We start from the raw sequence: 19120 nt of genomic DNA on the forward strand, positions 1-19120 counted from the left end.
GAAAGAAAGAAAGAAAGAAAGAAAGAAAGAAAGAAAGAAAGAAAGAAAGGAGAGAAAGAAAGGAGAGAAAGAAAGGAGAGAAAGAAAGAAAAAGACTAGATTTGCCTTGCAGAGAGAAAGCCTGGGTTAGATTCCCAGTTTTAATATAATCATGCTGTGTGAGCTTGGGGAAATAGCTGAACTCCTCTGGGCCCCAGTTTCCTAGAAAATGAGGGGAATACAATGCCAGCACCAGTTTTTTGCAGTTTCTACACTCAGTCGATCTCAAATTGAACTGAGTAACTTCTAAGGTTGTGGGCTGTTCTGGTAGCCTCTGAATCTAAATGAGGATTCCCCAACTTTCCAGTTGGAATACCCACTTCCAACAAATTTGTGCCAGTTCAAGTAAGTGTAAGGAGCTCTCTCCACCTGCCCATAATTGGGCTACTTGCATTCACAGACAGTGGGATTTGAGGCAGCTGGACAAAGGAGATATTGGCCACGATTCATTGTAGTGATGTGGCTTTGTTGCTTAGCAGTTGAGAAAATCCTTTGATGCTGAGGCTGCCTGTGCCGGCTTTCTGTGCTGGTCCTCCTCACTCCTGCTCTAGATGCTCCCCTTTTCCATGAAGCTTCTTTCAGCAGCTGCTGGGGCCTCCTAGAGAAAACCACCTTGTATGTGTTTGGGATGTGCCTACAATATACATACAGCCTCTCTCTCAGCAGAATGAAAGGTGCCTGAAGGCAGACAGCTTCATTAGTGTGGCCCTCTCACCAGCCATTTCCCTCCATTTGGTTCCAAAATAAGAGTATTGACAAGCTGCAAACCAAAGTGGCCATGATGAAACGCTCCTGTCATTGTCACCTAGATTTTCCATCCCGTCATAGGAACAGAAGGGCCACTCTCTCCCTCCATCCTCTGAATTCTATCTCTTTCCTACTTCCTTCCCTGCATCCAGCTGGGGTTGGGGGGTATCTCCAAGGTCAGATCCTTCGTTCTCCACCTTTGGGTATGTGTGCAGGCTTTGCATTCCATTGCCATAGGAACAGCCCAGTAAAGAAAGACCTCCCAATGCAGATCATCTTTGCATTCAAGAATGCTGCCTGGGACAATGAGAAATCAAGCAGCTGGCCTAGAGTCACAAAGTCTACAAGTACAAGAAGTGAAATTTGAACTCAGGTCTTCTGCAGTCCAAGGCCAGAGTCCTACTTTCTATTCTATCCTCCATATAGTGGTAAGTAAAGCAGTTAGGAGACACCATGGAGAAAGCACTGAAACTGGAATGGGGAGGTCTGACTCCAGAGAAAAGTTTAACATCAAATACTTACTCTGTGTGTGACTCAGGGCAGGTCGTTTGACCACTGTCTGCCTCGGATTCTACCTCTGTAGGAGGAGACAATGACAGCTAGGTGGCCTAGTAGATCCCCAGGCCTTTGTGAGTTCAAATTCGTCCTCCGACACTTACTTGTTGGCCCAGGGCAAGTTAATTAACCGTGTTTGCCTCAGTTTCCTTATCTGTAAAATGAGCTGGTGAAGGAAATGGTGAACCTTTACTTCAGCATCTTTGCCAATAAAACTCCAAATGGAGTCAGGAAGTGCCAGACACGACTGAATAACCACAAAGTCTCCTCTTCTCACTTTTAGCGATCAGGAACAGGCTAAGTTCAAAGACTCCTTCACCTCACAGGAATAGAGAGATGTCTAAGGTGGGATGTGAATTCCAGATCATTTGGAGTCAGGGCGAGAGAGGTTTAAATCTTCTTAGATACTAATGAGCGGGATGGCCCTTGACGTCTCAAATCCCTTCACTGCGGTAAATGGGGGAAGGGGGGACGGGACGGGGCGACTCCGGCTTCGATGGTCCCCTATCTGCCATCCATCCACTGCCCTTTGGTTCTCTCTTCGAATTCGGGGCTCTTTCCTGTGTAGAACAGATTGTCCTCTGCGATCCTAGGCTGGAAGAGTGAGACTTTGAACTGGGAAAGTGGGAAGGAGGTGCCAGGCGTGGGAAAGGAGAAGAAAGCTGCGGAGAGGTAGGAGGACCTGACAGCCACCGAAGCAAGGGGTCAGGAGACAGACGCCGAGAGGCCAGTCCTTACATTGCTGCTGGCACAGCCTCTCGGGCAAAACCCCACCCAGAAATCCAGGCGCGATCAGGCGCGACGCAGGGAGCTGGAAGGGAGACCAAGGGGTCCTGTCCTCGCAATTCGGGCCGCCCCAGTCCGAAGGGCAGCCGAGCAGAGCCCCACGGCCCAGGGCTGGACACCGAGAGCAGGCGCGCGTGCGGGGCAGGAATCAACGCAGAGCGGAGCGAAGCGGAACTGAGCTGAGTGCCGAAGCTGATTCCTGCCTGGATCAGCGCTCCCAGTCTCAGCTCCGCCCGGCCCCGGCAGCACAGGAGGAGAAGGACTAGCCTCCCAGCCCACAGTCCGGGGGGTGTCCGCTTTCCTTGGCCCCGCAGGACAAACAGAAGCCACCTAGTGTTCTCTCTCTCTCTCTCTCTCTCTCTCTCTCTCTCTCTCTCTCTCTCTCTCTCTCTCTCTCTCTCTCTCTCTCTCTCTCTCTCTCTCTCTCTCCCCCCCCTCCCTCCCTCCCTCCCCGTGTATCTCTTTCTGTCTCCCCACCCCCTTCTCTCTGCAGCCCACGTGGGCTCACTCTATCAGTCTGTCGGTCAGTCCCGAGCCACAGCAGCCGGCAGCTGCAGCCTGGGCTGAGAGTGGAGCAGGAGCCGCTACTGCGTGTGTGCGGGGGGGAAGCGGCCAGCGGGAAGTGGAGCCGTGGCCAGGAGCTGCGGAGCCGCGGAAGCAGGAGGATGCGGGACGGCGGTCACCGCGGGAGCCCTTGGGCTGGACTGCTGCTGTTACTACTCCTGGCGCTGTTGCTGCTGGGGAGCTCGGCGCGGGCGGCGGGCACCCAGGGAGCCTTGCAGCCCTTCGAGCTGCTCTACAACCGCGGCGTCGAGGCGTTCTCCGACGGGGACTTTGCAGCAGCCGTGCGCTACTTGGAGCAGGCGCTGAGCAGCCGCCGGCGGTTGCGAGAGGAGCGGCTGCGCTGCCGCCTGGAGTGCGGGGCCCGAGCGCCCCTGGGGTCGGCGCGCGGTGGCGGCCCCGCTTGGGAGCTACGCTTCTTGCGCGCCCTGCTGGAGCGGGCTCGCTGCGTGCGGCGCTGTGAGCAAGAGGATGAGTCGGGTGCATCCGACGGGCACCCCGGCGCGACTAGCTCCCGGTTCGCGAGCCGCAGCCCAGCAGACGTGAAGCGTGATTTCCAGAGGAGGATGCCCTACAGCTATCTCCAGCAGGCCTACAGCCAGGTACGGACCCCCGTCAGCGCGCTCCCTTGTCTTGCTTGACTTTTCCACTTCTCTGGCCTTCCTCCTTAGCTGGGGCCCCCTCCTTTGCGACTTCGACAACCTCCCTCCGTCCTGAGGTTCCTGCGTCTTCCCCCACTGCCCCCAGTTCTTGTTTGTAAAAGATCCAACTCCCCAGCTTCATCCGTTACGCCTCCTCCAAGCCCTTCGACAATACAGGCGCCTCACCCCAATGCCCATGGAGAGAACTGGCTACTCTGAACTGAACCAGCTCCAATTCTGCAGGGAAAGGTTTCAGGGGACGGGGGTGGGGGGGGGGGGGAGTGGTCTTGAAGAGGAGTATTTGAGTGGTGGGAAGCCGGGGAACAACAGGCTGAAGGGATTTCCCTTCCTGCTTGACCAGTTTTAGGAGAGGCCTTTGAACGTTCTCATCTCTTTCCTTCCCAAATGAGAGAAACAAGAAAAGGGCCAGCATGGACTTGGATCCTGTCTCCTTAGGTGAGGAGGGCTGAGCTTTCCCTGCTCTTTCCTTCTTTTTAATGGATCCTGACGGGAGCTGGCAGCAGCTTCTACCAAATCACCCTCGTATCTGTTCCCAAACCTTTGAACATCCACCAGCCGATGGGAATTTAATTGATCCGAATTCTCGTGGGTGTTAGGTTACAGACCCCGGCTCGGAATGCCCCGACTCTCCCCCCTCTCTTTCCGTTGCTGTAAAGAGCAACTTTTCTCATGGAGCAGCTGCTCCCTGGAGCAAGGCCGGGCTGAGGCTGTCAGCCTCTCAGTTATCCGCCAGATGCTGAAGTCTGGGGACTGATAAATCCCCTGCAGATGCTTCCATCCCTCACTGCTCAACTGTGAGCTCTGAAAAGCGAGTGCCCCTCCGGAACCACCATCCCTGCTGAGGATTTACAGCCCTCCTGTTGGAGATTAGGAAGAGGCAGGGGGGAGTTAGGGTCTGAAATGATTCAATGAGAGCTGGATGGAACCTTGGTTCAGGTAGAAAGATTCATTCATTTTATCCCTAACCAGGCTAGGACAGTAGTTGCACAGGATGGACAAGGAATAAGAGCCAGTGCCACACCAGGGGTGGGGAGTCAGGACAACCTCTGGAACCCCTAGAGATCTCTAGGACGCCTCTGAGCCGAGCTTACTTACTTCTAAGTTGAAACTGATGGAATTGTCTGAGGGAAATCTTAAGAGGAAGGCTGCTTTATTTGAAATGAAAGCCATGACTTTGTGGGCATCTTTGAAAAGAGGGTTCATGCTGAATGGAGAAGAGATTTTGAGTACCTGACAACATTGAGGCTTCCTTAATGAGTCCCCCCCAAGGTCCCCTCAGCATAGAAGAGGTGGCTTTTGTCCCAAAGAAGTCCTGAGATAGGGAGGCTGCCTTCATGCTGGCTGGTAAAGAGTACTTTCCAGATACAGTTTTCACTCTCTGGTCAGGAGAAAGTGAAGCATTTTAGTGCAGAATCTCAGAAAAATAAATCACAGGGAGGAGGTGTCCTAACTATGCTTTGCTTTGGTTCTATAAACAAGTTGCTTCAGACTTTGGAGATCAGCTGGCCCCCCAGAGAGGGAGAAGGCTTTCACCTCTGGTTTCCATCACTCTCTCCTTCATGTAACTTAGAGTGAGAAGGGAAAGCCCAGATGGAAATCACTGGCTATTATTCATAGGGGGTTGGGAAAGGGTAAGAAGGGAAGCCATGAGGGGGAGAGAGGTTTTCTGGGAGATTTCTCCTATTTCAGAATGCTAGTCAGAGAACACACAGCACAATGAATAGAAGTGTCCAGAAACTCTGAGCTGAAGCTCGGCTTCAAACCTATTCAGACACTGTGACCCAAGTCACCCAGATCTCTCAGGGCTCCCAAGTAATTCTCTTAGGTTTAAATGACTGAATAGTGACTGAATCAGCATTGCTGGAGAGAAGTTACACTCAGGGATTCCTCCAACTTGATGAAATCACAAGTTTGGAACAGCCAAAAAGGAGGCACTGAGTTAAATATGGTCATGAGTCCCATCGGGCACCTCAGTGGGAGCACTCCCTTAGGTGTGGTCTGGTGAGTCAACTCTGTTTTAAGAAGCTCTTTCATGAAAATTGTGGATTTATGTACTTGATGAAACAGCCAGTGTCTGGATGGAAAGCTCACCACCTCAATTCCTGCTTCTCAAAGCTACTAATTGAACAGGAGGTTATGGTTGGAATGGGGTGGGGATGCCAGTGAGATCAATTTCAGAGGAACCAACTTCCCTGGCCTGGGAGTCTCCACCCGTGGGGTATCTTTGTCCTCTTTCTTGTGGCTCTCACCAGCAGATTGCCCTTTGAGGAGACATAAACACCTGGTCCAGTAGCTCTCTGGCAGTGGGCTTCCCTTGGCTGAAGGTGACTCATTCCTAGCTGTTGGAACACAACATGGACCTTGTTTCAGTATCCACAGTGATGGAGGAAATCTTTCTAAGCCTGAAATCATCTCGCACACACCCCCCGCCGCCCCCAAGTGTCTGAGTTTTGATATTCTAGGTTGAAATATGAAAATCAGAAACACCCTTTCAATAGTTTCCCCAATTTGTTGTCTGGTGTTGCCTTGGATCTGAACTTGAAACCTTTTATTTCAACCTTGATAATTTGGAAATCAAAATGGAATGTTTAATGAAATTTGTGATGTGAGTACAGGACGGTTGGCCCTAGTGATGGTCTTTAGGTCAACGAGCTCAGTGGCAAAGAGGATGGAGTAAGGGAATTGTTCTTGTTCAGTCACTTCCTACTTTTTGTGACCCCATTTGGGGTTTTCTTAGCAAAAATACTAGAGTGGTTTGCCATTTCCTTCTTCAGCTCATTTTATACATGAGGATACTGGGGCCAACTGTGTTAAGTGAATTGGTCAGGGTCACACAGCTAGTAAATTTCTTTTTATTTTTTAAACCTTTACTTTCTGTCTTAGAATCAATATTGTGTTTTGGTTCCAAAGCAGAAGAGCAGTAGGGTCTAGGTAATGGGGGTTAAGTGGCTTGCCCAGGGTCACAAAGCTAGGAAGTGTCTGATTGTCAGATTGGAACCCAGGAACTCTGAGCTCTAGACCTGGCTCTCCACCCACTGAGCCACCCCCAGTAAGTTTCTAAAGCTGGATTTGAACTCAGTCAGATTCTCCTGACTCTAGACCTGAGGCCGTATCCACAGTGCCTACTTGCTGCCCTAGAATAAAGAAAACACAAGTTCAAAGGCAGCCCCAGAGATTTACTATGTGCCCCTAGACAAGCCATTTCAGCTCTTTACCCCAGTTTCTTAAACTATGAAAATAATGATAACATTGTGAGGATCAAAAGGGATAATATTTGTAAAGCACACAGTTCCCAACATGGGATATCCTAATAATAGGTGTTATATAAATATGAATGCCTCTTTCTACCACCCCCCAGGTTGAAGAGAAGGTGTGCTGGCACCTTAGAGTTTGGGTCAGTCCTGGGGAGGGAAGAGAGAAGGAAACGGAGAGTAATCAGAAAACTTCTGAAGTAAAGAAATTCATCAACTACTAAATAGTTATTATGTGCTAGGCAGTGTGTGCCTTTGACTCTGGGGCTGCAAGAACCATGTGTGTGTGTGTGTGTGTGTGTGTGTGTGTGTGTGTGTGTGTGTGTGTGTGCCACACTCACACCCCTACACTTTTCTGCCAAGGACAGTGAATTTGCAGGAAGAAACATTTGATAGAGATAAAGCCATGGTACCCTCCACCTATCAGCCATCAATTGTCCTCATCATGCCCAAGCTAGAATCTGAGCCTGAACGCTATGAACTGCCCTGAGCTTATCTGTTTAACCAATTAGTCAATAAGCACTTTGCTGTGTGCCAGGGCTACAAAGGAGGGCACCAGGCAGTCCCTGCTCTCAAGGAGCTCCCAGCCTAATAGGGGAAACCAAAAGCAGACGACATGGCACAAACCGGCTCCAGACAGCCTAAATGAGACAGAATGGCAGTGGAGGCATTTAGCATGAAGAGGGATCCAAAGAGACTTCTTGCAGAACGTGGGGCTTGCTCACTGCCAGCCTTGTGGCTTACTGCTGATTCACGGATATATTTTAAAAAGCTAACTGTATTACAGGAAATGCAGATGAAAGACGCCTTGGCTTTACATCCTGGCTGTCCCAGGTGACACTGGAATGGTGGTTGCTGACCTGCAGACAAGGTGCTGCAAGTGCGATGCCCCCAGGGAAGGACATTATCAACAGCAGTGATTCATGAAGTGGTGTCCCTGCCAAGGACCAGATATCTGTCCCGACATGGCCCGGGAAGCCATCCAGAGAGTAAACAGGGAGCTGGTCCTTAATGAGAGCCAGAGGGCATCTCTCCAGAGAAGAGATGGACACATAGGCAGAGAGTCCAGAGCAGATGGGAAGCCTAGGAAGTGGGACACGAAGGAGAGACTTGCCTTTTAATGGTAATATGTTTTAGAGTGATAACTAATATGAATCCACCATCTTAAAGTGTGCAGAAAATCCGACCATATGTTGGCTACAACATGAGGTGAATGCTGAAGTGCCCCTTGTTATATTTGAGGACATTTAAGGCTCAGAGAAGTTGGTCAACATCCTTTGGGTCTGACAGCTAGTGAACGGCATAAACAGAAGCAGAATGAGTCCTGATCCCGAGGTTAATCTTATCTGTTAAGGGGCCCTACTCTGGATCAGATAGATTCCCAAGTGAATTCTATCCAACATGTAAAGATCAACTAATCCTACTATTAAACAGTTTAAAATAACATGGGAAAAAAGGTGTATTGCCAAACTCCTTTTATGAAGTAAATATGGTTCTGATCACTAAACCAGAAAGAGCAGAAACAGAAAGAAAATTATAGACCAGTCTCATTAAGGAATACAGATGCAAAAATCCTAAACAAAACATGCTAGGAGACTAGGACAATACGTCACAAAGATTATAGACTGTAACCAAACAGGATTTCTACCAGAAATGCATGGGTAATTTAATAGAAGGAAAACTAGCTACATAATTGATCATATCAATAACAAAAGCAAGAAAAATCATATAATTATAACAATAGATACAGAAAAAGCCTTTGATAAAATACTACACTCATTCCCACTAAAATCACTGGATAGCTTAGGGATAAATAGAGTTCTTAAAAGGAAAGAAGCATCTACCTAAAACCATCATCAAGTAAAGAGAATTGAGGAGGGGGGAGAGCACTACTTCTCATGTGGTAAGAGAAGGGAATGTGTGAGCTTCCCCTCCCCACCTTGTCCTCCTCCTTTGGCCCAACTCAATTGATGGGTCAAAAATAAAGAGGTCTTAAATGGAGAAAATGGCATAATACTAACTACAAAACCATGACAGGATCTTGATGAATTATGTAGCAGTTTCTTGAGTGGATCAGAAAGGGTAGGAAAAATGCAACCTTGTCCCCGAGGCTCCCACATATAGAGTGGAAGTTACTTGAGAGGAAAGGACGTCAAGGAACAAGACTCCTAGCAGTAGAGAAAAGAGCTTGTTATAGAAAAGCACAGAACCAAGTTGTCCAGTGGAACTGCTCCACACAATGGTATTTGCATGAATATTCCACAGTAGGTCTTCACACTCTACTCCCAGGAGCTGAGATGTGCTCCTGTCACATGTGTATCCCCCCGTGGGTCCCATTATCATTGAATGCTAAGTTTGGATCCACTCTTCCCATGGATGTTGTATATATTTTGGGGAGAAATATTTTGAAATGTTTTGCTTGTGTTTTTTAAAGCATGCCACTTAAGTAATGCCACCATTAGGAGATAATTGTCTCTCTCAACTAACTTTTTTAAAATGTAATTAATTAATCAATTAATATTTTTCCGTGGTTACATGATTCATGTTCTTTCCCTCCCCCCCCCCCCCCCATAGCCAATAGCCAATGAGCAATTGCACTGGGTTTTACATGTGTCATTGATCAAGACCTATTTCCATATTATTGATATTCACCCTAGGGTGATTGTTGAGTCTACATCCCCAATCCTATCCCCATCAGTCCATGTGATCCAGCAGTTGTTTTCCTTCTGTGTTTCTACTGCCACAGTTCTTCCTCTGAATGTGGATAGTGTTCTTTCTCCTAAGTCCCTCAGAACTGTCCTGGCTGATTTTAATGGTAGGGGCTTAGGAGCTATAATGTTAGGAATGCAGAATCGCAGGGTAACTGTTAGTTGCTGTTGTCATTGTTGTCATTATTATCATTCTAGGCCTCCAGATAGGGTTTTTGAAAGGTCAAATTGGGGAAATAACCCCAGAGTGAATATGATAACGACATAGATTCAGGCACGAACATGGTTCAGTGCCACCCGTACTGGTAAATTTCTATGTAAAATAAGAGTGTATTTGTGGATGTGCTCCAGCTCTGAATGCACAGAAAACAATTATTATTTGGAAAAAATCTATATTGAGCCCCATCTTATCATTGCCCAATAGCTCCAAGTTCATTACAAAAGAAAGGCAGGGATCCTGTGACAAACCAACAAAAGATTTTCCTAATAGTGTTTTTAGCCTGAAATCCTGAAGGCATAATTGAAACTCAGCTTGGAAAGATCCCTGCCTGACACAGCCAACATTATCTCCTTCATTCCTCAGCCATTTACCCCCTTCTTGTGTCAATCTTTCACCCTTCCTCTGATGCAAGCAGATCCTTCAGTAGTTCCCCTAAGTGAATTTGTACCCAAAGGCAGCGGATCATAGGGAAAGAGGGCTGGATCCCTGGAATCCAGAAAGAGGACACTGAATCCTGCTTCTCAGACTTAGTAGCGATGTGGGTAGATGCTTAACATAATCTTTAAGCCTACTTTTCTCCCTCTGTGAAATGAAAATGACTTTTATCATAAAGATGACATGAGAGACTGCCTGTTACATGCTTCATGAACCTGGATACCTATAGAAGTGCCAGCCATTGTCTCCTCTTTAAGAATTTTAAAGGGCATTTATCTGGTCTGACCAAGTGACCTCTTTGTCCAGGAGTATTCAATGGCTCCCTGTTGCCTCTGGGATAAGATACAAACTCCTCAGCCTGGCATTTAGAATCCCCATGGTACGTCTCCCTTCTAACTACTTTCAACCAAACACTAAGCACTCATTAAGCTAAATCCTGAGCACTGGGCCCACAGCCATGGACAGCTGGGGCTAGTGACATAGGATCAAGCCTTAAGAAGCCTAAGGACAGGTTCTTGTCTATGGAGAGCTCTGACAGGGATCTGGAAAAATCCAACTTGGAGGAAGAGGAAATCATCATTAACCAAGAGATTCAACCATCCTGAAAAGTTCTATTTCCCTCTGAATCTTTAATTCAAGATATTTCTGGATATTTAAAAGAGATACCTTTCTAGATATTCTTCCTCTAATTTCCCTCCATGCCACACATGCTCGCGCACGCACGCACGCACGCACACACACACACACACACGTGAGCTCACACACACTGGTCTGGTAGCTGTTCTCCATGCTAGTTGTGCCATCTCCCTTCTTGTTGATATCCCCCATGCCTAGGACAGATTTCTTCTGTACCTTTGCCTCTTGGAATTCCTGATGTCCTTCAAAGATCTGCCTAGGAGTGCCTTTCCCAGGACTCCACACTGGAAGCCTCTCATTATTCAGCCAGTGTTTGTATTCTTTTCCTCCTAAACTCCCCTAGAGTTTACTCATCGGGATGCACGTTTTGTCCCTACCCCACTCCACCTGGAGTGTAAGCTTCTTGAGTGGAGAGAGCCTCAGTTGCTTATTGATTTGAATTGAATTTGAATTGAATGTTTATGCTCAGGTGCAGAGAGTATCCCCCCATCTACAGACCCTTCACTATTGGATTGAATGAACTTTGCGGCAGTCCCCACCACTGCCCACTTTCTGTTGCCTTTGTGTTTCTTTACTTCTCTCTGTTTTGTTCTTTGGGAATTTCTGATTCTATGAATTTCCTTATTTCTGTGCTTTCTATAACTCACACGTTTTCAAATCAGGCTTCTGTATGCTTTTCTGTGTGCCCTGAAATGACTGAGACCCAAAGGAGAAGGGGTTTCCCCTCTCTCCTACTGAGACGGTCTCTCCAGGGCTAACAGCACAGAGCTTTCCCTTTCCACTGTTCTCAGCTCCTGAAAAAGAAAGTGGACCGCTTGTTTGTTTCCCTTTCGGCACTTTCTCGTCAGGCTGCCTTCTTCCAAGTGGTCTTTGTTTTCCTTTTGCAGACTCCGAAGGAAACGAATGAGAGGAAACCACTGACTAGGCTCTCTGACCTTGACCCCCGCCCCCAACTTTCACAAGGACAGACCACAGATCTCCATTTATCCTGTTGTCCCACAGTCCATTACATTGGTGGAGCTCTGGGGAAATGGTGGAGTTTCCATTTGGAAAACAATTCGGGATACTTTCTTCCTCTGAAATGTGGCTCATTTCATTCACTTTCTAGAAGTAATGGTCTGGGAACCAATGGATATCTGAGTGGGAAACTCTCAGGCTCATGTGGTCCGTGGAGGGGTGGGTAGGGGGGACCCTGAATTCAATCACCCCTTAACTCCTACAGGAAATCAGGAAATAGGAGTTTTTGACCTTGTCTGGGCCTCGGCAAAGCTATTAGATTAATTGAGCCATGAAGTCAAGGTCCCATTCCCCCCTGCTCCTTTAATTTAATATCCTGGACCAGCTATTTTGAGTGAGTTCTGTTTGTTGTTATTTCTAGAGTAGGTCAGGCTCCCTTCTCTTGCTCTGCACTTTCTGCCGCAAGTTATCCATTTTCTCATTTACATTTCCTCCCTTAAGTGGAATTCTTGGCGTGGGGAGGGTATAATTCTCAGCTACTACTAAATGTATGCCAGTTATGGGTATAGAGGGAAGGGAATTTTGGAGATTATCTTCTCCTGCCTTGGCACTTTTGTTGATGAGCAAATGGGCAGAGAGAGGTCCCAAGGCTTGCATGGAGATACCCCAGATTTACCTTGATGTGAGCAGTTGAGAGAGTGATTGATTTCCTTGAGCATGGTTTTTAAATTTTGTATTTAAAATAGAAAAATAATAGCTTTGCATTAGCAAAGTACCTCTTTCCTTCTCAATAATCTACAGCTTCAATTAAAAACAAGCAAACAAACAAACAAACCCTGACCTGTAATATTGGTTCATTTGTTAAGAGATGAGCTCCACAGGGTTGTATAGACATGTTAACGTGTTAAAATTGAAATGAGAAGGAATGATACGAGGATTACAGAATCTTCTCATTGGAATTGCCTATCTGTGGACCATTTGTCTGTTCCCTGCGCCTGGAACATTCTTGCCCCCAATCTCTGACTTTTGGCATCCTTGATTTCCTTCAAGACAACTCAAGCATCTTTGGATTTCTTACTTACAAAATCAAGACACCTCCCTCAAGTCCTCTCCCTTCCAGCATTTAGAAGATGTCATTGGCCCCATTTTCCTAAGGAAACAGCTGGGTCTCCCAGAGGCTGAGTGGTTTTATTATGGGGTGTAGAGGGACACCCCTGGGGTTCGGGAAGGATACCTTTCTGCAATTATGCAAGACTGAGAAACTTGGCTCAAAGGCAAAAAGAAAGATTTATTAGTGAAATAACAAGGATGTAAATCCTTTGCCAGCAAGACAGCATAAGTGAAACAACCTGAAGGTTCCCTCTCAATGCCTCCATTTTGGGGTTTTTTAAATCTTAATTCAATGGGGCAATCAAAGGAGAGTAGTCTCCAAGGTCGGGTGTTTTAGATTGGGAGTCATGAGGGCCTCTGGGAGCAAAGGAATTTCGCTGATATAATTTGCCTGAGTTTCTGTGGATACAATGCCCAGGACAGTTTGGCCTCAGTCACACAATTAATTGATGTTGTATAGAAAACTAGAATCCAGGACTCTTTGCTTTCTAGTTCACATCTTGGTTTAAAGCTCATGGATTACTCTTTTAGTGAGACAGAGGTGGAAGTTTGGAAGAAGCTCATCTGCAAATGATACCAGAGGAAAAATTCTTATTAATAAAAACCATTCAAGGGCATTTCCAGGGATGAACCTAGAAACTTTGGTGTGATGGTTTGCCGAGAGCTTTTCAGAGTGACTGATCCACTTTTGGTGTCTACCTTTTGTCCAACACTCACCTGTGGCTCCAAGAAGCTGTCGCATGCCTAACAGCCACATGACAGTAAAATCATTTTAGCACATTGGCTAAACCAGGTTGAGGGTAACCCACAGGTCTCAAACTTGCCAGTGAGTTAGGGAAGATGTCTATCCCGGTAAACAAAGACTTCGTGGGCAAATGAGAACAAATTCTTCCAGTGGCCATGGGGCTAGGGAATTTATTACAGGCTTGAATGAATGGTGTGAGCAAAGCCACATTTACTGAAGAAGGTAGAGAATATGAATTCCAGAAAAGCAACTAGATTCTTATAGAAGAATGCTAGGAGAATCAGGATCTAACATTTACTACATGGACTTTCATGTTTGCAAAGTGCTTTTTAATTTAAGGCAGCCAGGTGGTGCAGTGGACAATGTCCTAGGTCTGGCATTTGGAAGACTTGAGTTCAAATTCAACTTTAGACATTTACTGGCTTTGTGACCCTGGGCATATCATTCAGCCTTCATTTGCCTCATTTTCTTCAGCTGTAAAATGGGAATAATAATAGCATCTACCTTGAAGAATTGTGACAACTTACAAATAATTGTGAAGTACTTAGCACTGGGTCTGAAACATAGTTAATGTGTAATAAATGCTCAGTTCCCTCTTCCTTAATATATTATCTTTTATTTAATATTTGATATTTGAACTTTACAATGACCATGTGATATAGATGGTACCTATCACCATTTTACAAATGGGGAAACTGAGGTCCAGAGTTTTTAAGTGATTTCTCCATGGTCATACAACTAGTAAGCTTTGTTGGCAGAATGTGAGCCTAGGTTTTCTTGATTCCATTTGACTTCTTGATTCCATAATGCTCCATCCATTGAACCACCTGACCTTTTGAGTAAACCCAAGATGGAACCTGGAGTGCAAAGGTCTTCAAAGCCAGGCTAAAGTAGGTAACAGGGAAGTATCTAAGGTTTTTGAGGAGAGGAGTGACCTGATGAAAAGAGCCATGGATTAGAAAGAACGTTCCATTAGTGGTGTTTAGCTTAATCTGGAAAAGGGGGAGAATTCAGAGTGAGAATCAGCCTGGAAGATAAGGAAGTAGAGATCTGAGTCTTCCTAGAGTCCTCATGCAAGATGCACCCAAATTGGAATCAGAGTCCCCCTCAGCTCATTGAACTGGGTTCTGTAAGGGGGAAAAATGTCTTTTTTTTTATAAAAGTATAACTGGACTATTCAAGAGTAGGGTGTCCAGGAATTTAATTAATTCCAAAAGATTTATACAATTTATTTTTTAAAATATAGAAAGAGCAAAGCGAGAAATCAGAGAGAGAACAGGGTAAGATATCTAGCCTAAGCACTAAGTATTTTGCTCTGACCTCTGGCTCAAAAATAGGCAGGGCTAGTTATCCCTAGCTGGAGGGGCCTCAGCCCTTGTAGCAGAGGTCCTGGGGATGCAGGGAGCCTCTCTCAAGAGCATAGATCTCTCCTGAGCCTGGTCTCTTCAGAAAATCCAGGAAAGGAGTCAGCCTTTTCACTCACCACGTGTCACTCCAAAGGGAGAGATTTTAGAACAGTCTCACCAAGTACAGGGTCTCAGGTCCAGTCAGGAGATTCTAATTCAGCCTCCAACTCAAACTCAGAAGTCCAAAGAATGAGAGCAGTCAGAAGTTCCAAACAGGAACAACTCTCCTTCACTGGAAGTTGTCATTCCTTTTAAAGATGCTTCTTTTGCGTCATGTCCTGTGCCTTCCTCCACTTTTTACAGCTACCAATTATGGCTAAAGCTTTGCTTAGGACTGCCAAGGGGGCAGTCAGATTGATTCTGATTTGTCACCCGCTATTGCACACGTGGTTCACAGACCTCTGCCACTTAATCTTTAAGTGGGATGTTTACACTTTCGATGATCAGAGGAGTTAATGTAATCTTCACAATCTGGGGAGTGTTAATTAATTCCATTTTCACAATCAGGGGAGAGTTAATTTAGGGGAGGAAGTGGTGTGCTGGTCTTTCTGGGTCTGGTCCTTCCCACCTCTTCCTGCTCTCACTCTTGGTGGGGGCTGGGAGACTCAGGGAGAACCTGCTCTTATTAGCCAGGTGTTTCACAGGACTCTGGGTAAGATGCCTCAGTCTTTCAGTTCTGCGTGCCTCCAGGTCCCTTCCCAGAAAGCTGTGACTTCCACCTTATCCTGATTTCCTTTCTATGCATGTCTATGCAGCTTTCCTGCATCTCAGCCCTGCCATCTCCCTTCGGGATACTTTCTGCCCAACTGAGGTTTATGTGTCAAACCTGTTCAATGTTTAAGTCAAGTTCCTCCTACAAAGCACTTCTTTGCCCAAGTAGATTCCAATTTTAAAGTGCAGTGATTGACATATTTATCTCTGAATTTAAATCTCTCCAACAAGATCCACAGAAAGCGCCTTCTTTAGACTGTGTGCTTTTAAACAGCCATTTCCCCAGGACTCTGGGCTGTTGGGGGGCTTCGGTGCCATCTGCCAGTATGGACCAAAGGAAGCCCAAAGGTCTTATGACCCTGAGTCTCTTGAGCCACATGGAAAAGAGGTTCATGGAGAGGCATTCACTCAGTTCTACTAAAAATGCAAGCAGAGATTTTCCAAAGAAAGAGAATTTTCAGCAACACTGACTAGTTCCTTACTTTAGAAGCCTGAGCCTCAGTTAGTCCAATATGAGTTTGAACTAGGGTAATGCCAGGGCAAAGAAAAAGCAGAGGAAAGAAGTGGGAGGGCTGATGTGAGAGGACAAGATGACTGACTGCTCTAGTGTGGCAGGGGAGGGAGAAGAAAGAGCCCAAAGGCAGAGGCATTCTAGCCTGGGCAGCTTGGAGAATGGCAAACCTTTGAAGAGACCAGGAAAGATTAGGAAGAGAGGGGAAGGCTTGGGTGGTGACAATGAATTCATCTTTAGATAAAAATAATGCTTGAGCCACTGATTTTTCCATTGCCCGGTGCTGATTGGGTATTTTGGAGCTGATATTTGGTGGATAAATCCAGATTTTTAAGTTTTGAATTTTGCTAAAAACAAAATAAATTTGGAAATTTTGGGGAAAAAAAAATTCTATCTAGACAATGCCTAAGGATTGTGGCACACTAAAATAATTCCCATCATTCCATAGTCATATTTTCCTTCTTTCACAGCATCATTGTCCATTATTCCTCTTTATATCCTTGAATTTCCACTGAAACTAATGCGCTTACTGTCCCCCCAACTGGAAAATCTACCTCCCTTTTCTGGGTCTTTGGCCAAGCTGTTCCTCATGCCTGGAAGGTCCTCCCTTTTTACTTCCATGTCTTAGAATAAATGTCTTCTCTCAAAGATCTGTTTGTTGCTCCCTCCTGTGAGAATCCTGCCCTAAGAGAGGAGGGGTGGGAGGGAGGGATCCACAGACGGAACGTGGGAAGAAAGGAGAGAATCTGGAATACACAATTTAAAAAGGAAAAAGTGAAAAATTATTTTTAAATGTAATTGGGAAAATATTTTTAAAAGATAAAAAATGAAGAAACCTGCACTGATCATGACATCTATTAGGGAGCTAACACTTCCTCATCAAATTCCCTTATATTTGCTTATCTAGATATTGACAACATATATCTTATATTATACATTTAATATACTTTTACTTTAGTACATTAGAATTCTTAATGCTTTGTACATAGTCATCGCTTAATGAATATTTTAAATATCATCATAGGTTTAGAGCTAAATGGCACCCTGGAAGCTATCTAATCCAGCCCCTTCGTTTGCCAGATGAGAATACTGTAGAGCAAAGGTTCTTAACTTGGTGTCCATGGATTTGGTTCTTTAAATAGATAAATTGATAGATTGATTGATGGTGAAATGATGATGATGATGATGATGATGATGATGATGATGATGATATTGTTGAGATGCTGAAGTTTATTTCAACCCTCGGTACCCCTTAGTGAATTAAGGCTGATAACCTCACTCGTTGGGAGCAGTGTGCTGTAAGGCCTTTAAGACAGGGGTTGATAAAGTCAAAGGGGATTTATTTTATAACAAATGAAGGAGTAGGAAGGGAGGATTAAGGAACACAGGACCCCTAGGTCTAAGAAAATCTCACTAGCCTCCTCCTTCTACAATTCCCTCATGGGAATTTCTTTATCTTGATGCTCCCTAAGCCCTAGCTTTTTTCTGGCTAAGATTCCCCAAAGCTCACTAGCTACACCTGAATCTAATTAATCCTCCCTGGTTGGTTTATAAGCTGAAACCATTCTCCAAATATAATCAGGATTGTACTCTTGATGGCTGAGTTCAACCCTGCTGGGCCAGGCAGGGAATCACTCCCCAAAAGGAGGAGAGAGCTAATGAGATATTAAAGAAAAGTGTGGAGTCAGGAACAGGAAGGAAGAAGAGTGAAAGAAAAATCAGTTGGGCTTGGACACTTCTTTACAAAGGAGCTTTGAGGTGGGACTCACCAGTCAGGAAGGAGCCATAAGGGCAGGGAGATATTCCATATGAAGGGATCTTGCTCAAGGACAGAGTAGTTTCTATTGAACTTGAACCCAGGTCTTAAGATTCCAGATGCAGCTTTCTTTTCACTGTATATGGTGAGTAGATTTGAACTGGATTTAAATGTGCTATAAATTGGGTACTTATTCTTATAGGTATTCACAGGGACAAAATATGGAGTAATGAATAAGAGGTTAGTAGTGGATCTCATTGAATGTCCTAAAAATGCTTAAAGTAGGAAGACAGGTCATCCTCTAAGAGCGAAGCTAGTGGCTGCTAGAAGAGACAGATATCTGGAACAAGCTCTCCTTCAATTTCACCAGGGAATCTGTGATTTGAGATGAATGAATGGGATGGCATATGTTGGTGAGAATCCAGTAGAATGTTGTGAGTGTATTGCCAAGAGCCATCAAATCCACGCTGTCTGACATGGTCACAGGTGGAAACTGGGGACTGCACAGTGGCTTCTAGGAAGGATGAAAACATCCACTCAGACCCCCCCCCCCCCTGTTGTGACTTCTCTCTCACTAACATCCCCTTATTGTTGGAATTATGATCATCATTCTCTCCCTAGACCCAATAGATGAGATCAGCATGCTAGTAGGGTTAATACAGATGTCCCATTCTATCCCCCAGAATATCACTAGGAGATCCCACTTACAAAATTAGACCTAAGCATTCTTATGTGCCCACATAGATAGGACCCTATTTTCTAGGCATAAAACTACTGGTGAATCTGTGCTCAGAATTCCCCACCCCCATGTACAGGCCAGGAACAAGATCTCCTTAGCTAGTATATTAATTGCCTTTCTGGGAGACGCAATATGTTCCACCTCACTGATTTGTTTTGAACTGAAGCCTAGGCAATCCATCCTAGAGACCTTAGTGAAACATTAGAAAAATGAAGGCATGATATTAAAAAATACCTAAAACTGGGCCATGTTGATTCTACCCTCTGACCCCACACTTAGCAGCAGTGTTTTGTTGAATATCTCCTTAAGCTTCATGTTTGTTTTTAGTATCTATGGAAACATGTATGTTGAAAATGAATCTTGATGCCAAGTATCTGTGTAACCAGAAGGTATAAAAATAAAAATCAAACCAGCAAAGGCAGAGCAGTTTTTTTTGTGTGGTCTGTGGGTTGAAAATAAAAGCTGTGTCCCAGTCATTCATTATCTGCCCCCAACAGCCCACCAGTCAAAAGACCCCAACACTTCGAAGGGCAGGCCCTGCCTTGGCAGTATATGAATCTATTACATAACAGATCCAATTAGCTC

At 45.4% G+C, this 19120-nt stretch overlaps 1 protein-coding gene across 1 annotated transcript in view; it reads left to right on the forward strand.

Annotated features, from left to right (window-relative positions):
* Positions 1–2577: 2577 nt before the first annotated feature.
* The window catches only part of P3H2 (prolyl 3-hydroxylase 2), a 135517-nt gene continuing 118974 nt past the window's right edge, over positions 2578–19120 (forward strand). Inside the window, exon 1 of the mRNA XM_007502466.3 lies at positions 2578–3290. Within this exon, the coding sequence (XP_007502528.2) occupies positions 2793–3290 (498 nt within the window). The 5' untranslated portion in view covers positions 2578–2792. The remainder of the gene's footprint in view (positions 3291–19120) is intronic.

The sequence above is a fragment of the Monodelphis domestica genome, chromosome 8 (assembly GCF_027887165.1).
Source record: "Monodelphis domestica isolate mMonDom1 chromosome 8, mMonDom1.pri, whole genome shotgun sequence".
NCBI lineage: Eukaryota > Metazoa > Chordata > Mammalia > Didelphimorphia > Didelphidae > Monodelphis > Monodelphis domestica.